Raw genomic sequence first — 2,648 nt, 5'->3', positions numbered from 1 at the left:
CAATAGGCTACACACAGTATTTCTTAAAAAAGACGTGACTGCACTGTACTTTTTCAATAGCCAATTTCAAAGCACAGGGTTCGTTTAGAGACATGTAGTAGCCTACTGGCAGCTCCAGTGCAACTTCATTCCCCAGCAAGTACTGAGGACATGTCGGGGAGGTGCTCTTGCTCCATCTGTTCGCTCGTCAGGCCAGATCTATCGACCGGGCTGCCAGCGCGCATAGTCTGTCCGCGGGACAGTGTGTAGAACGGACGGTCAGGGAGACTCCATGTTACTCGCTAACGGCTCTTTCTCTCTCTGTGTGTCTCTATGATAGGATTGCGCACTCCTCGACTAACATGAAGATAGAAGACGGTGTGGATTAGAACTCTTTCTTGCTATTTATGTACACATCGGAAGCCAGAGAACGGAGTACCCCTTGCTTTTTTGGAATTCCTCCCCCTCCTCCTCTCTCTTCTCAATGTGGGCTCCCAAAGACCTTTGGCTTTGTGGTTTGAAATGAAATAATGGCGACACGTTGGAGTGGCTCCCCGCACCGAGATGACGAGAACAACCAAATCGTTTCACCAAGTTGCGAGGTAAGAATCTGTCATTTTTCGCCTGGCCAAGTTTTCGAGAAAGTCACACATCCCTGCCAATGTAGGTTAAGACAAGTGCTTTGCGGGCACTGGAGTTAAGGCTGAACCCGGGGTGATATTACTCTTGTCCCATCGCTGTTGCAACGCTGTTTTTTTAGAGAGTGCTTAATACAATGGCTACAGTTGCTCTGTTATGTTTTGCAGAAGTCTTTCGGTGATCTAATTTTGATGAAGTCTGATGATGTAGGGTGAAATGATTGCGGCTCGGGAAATGTAGTTATCGCCGAACCCTGTGTGCGTGTGTGTGTGCGTGACCTGAATAAGAATGTGTATGTTGAAGGCGGTCTGAAATTGAAATAACGTGTTTTGTGTGGAAATAGTTTGGGACGTTCTATAACTTATTTGGCAGTTTTTGCATACGACGACTTTGCATAATACCGTCATGAAAGCTGCGAGGGATAGTTTCTCTAGTCATGATGATAGATATGCTGATATGTATGTCAGAGCAATACGTTATCGTAGAGCCTCAAAGCCTCAAAGTTCAGGTTCAGATTAAAGCTACAGCATCTGATTATAGTGCTGGCAGTATGTGTGGCCATAGTTGCAACCATGTAGGGGTGTTTGTTTAGTGTTTGTTTGGGTGTTGGGTGGTGGTTTGGACTAGACAACGGCTAGGGCCAAATGATGCTGTCATGCACATATGTATGCAGTGTGCAAGCTGAGTTCAGCTCATCTTGCACTGTGTGATTTACTGAATGCATAACCCCCTAACACACACACACACACACACACACACACACACACACGCACACACACACATTTGTACTACTTGTTTGATCTGTCATGAGTGCGGTCTTCAGTTTTAATCTGGCCCTTCCACTTTAGCTAGTGGTTGGCCCAGTGGTTGTTGAGCCAGTCTACAGAGATTTAATGCTGTGGTGGATAATACTTAACACACACACAGACACACACACACACTCTCTCTCTCTCTCTCTCTCTCTATCTCTCTCTCTCTCACACACACACACACAGACACACATACACACACACACACACACACACACACACACACACACACACACACACACACACACACACACACACACACACACACACACACACACACACACACACACACACACATACACATCTGCATACATACAGCACCCTTCACTACAGCTGATGTTACATCATCAGTAATATGTTTGAATGGTATAACCGGGTGAGAGAGGCGGGAGCTGCATGTTTGGATTAACCCATCATCAGAAATGGCAAAACCAGCATGTGTGTTTGTGTGTGTGTTTGTGTCTGTGTGTAATCCTCTTACCGTACAGAGTTTGAGGATGGGTGTCATAAATCCTATGGAAAAGGGAAGAGTGCAATCTTTTTCAGATGGGAGTCTGTCTGCTATTATAGATGTGCTCAGGTCTTGAAGTGTGTGTGTGTGTGTGTGTGTGTGTGTGTGTGTGTGTGTGTGTGTGTGTGTGTGTGTGTGTGTGTGTGTGTGTGTGTGTGTGTGTGTATGAGACAACCCTGGTTTGATCATATTTGTCTGCTGCTAGTGTACTTACAGATACTGTACTATGCTGATAAGCTACGTTATTTGCTTGTTTAGTGTCCATTGGTGGCAGTGCACATCATGCCAGACTCTTCCAAATGCTGGAGTGTACTTGCACAGGGGAGGGTGGTGCTATCAGACTCTTCTAGATGCTGGAGTGTATTTGCACAGGAGAGGGTGGTGCTATCAGACTTTTCTAGATGCTGGAGTGTACTTGCACAGGGGAGGGTGGTGCTATCAGACTCTTCTAGATGCTGGAGTGTACTTGCACAGGAGAGGGTGGTGCTATCAGACTCTTCTAGATGCTGGAGTGTATTTGCACAGGGGAGGGTGGTGCTATCCCAGACTCTTCTAGATGCTGGAGTGTATTTGCACAGGGGAGGGTGGTGCTATCAGACTCTTCTAGATGCTGGAGTATACTTGCACAGGAGAGGGTGGTGCTATCAGACTCTTCTAGATGCTGGAGTGTATTTGCACAGGGGAGGGTGGTGCTATCAGACTCTTCTAGA

At 46.5% G+C, this 2,648-nt stretch overlaps 1 protein-coding gene across 2 annotated transcripts in view; it reads left to right on the top strand.

Annotated features, from left to right (window-relative positions):
* The first annotated feature begins 276 nt into the window (after window positions 1–276).
* Window positions 277–2,648, top strand: part of arhgap21a (Rho GTPase activating protein 21a) — a 100,720-nt gene continuing 98,348 nt past the window's right edge. For both annotated transcript variants that reach the window (XM_080855307.1, XM_080855306.1), the window contains exon 1: window positions 277–581. In XM_080855307.1, coding sequence (XP_080711433.1) covers window positions 510–581 — 72 coding nt within the window. In that variant the 5' untranslated portion in view covers window positions 277–509. The remainder of the gene's footprint in view (window positions 582–2,648) is intronic.

Source organism: Sprattus sprattus (assembly GCF_963457725.1).
Source record: "Sprattus sprattus genome assembly, chromosome: 17".
In the NCBI taxonomy this organism is placed as follows: Eukaryota; Metazoa; Chordata; class Actinopteri; order Clupeiformes; family Clupeidae; genus Sprattus; species Sprattus sprattus.
The sequence above is the reverse complement of the archived record's forward strand: the minus strand, read 5'-3'. Positions and strand labels throughout refer to the sequence as shown.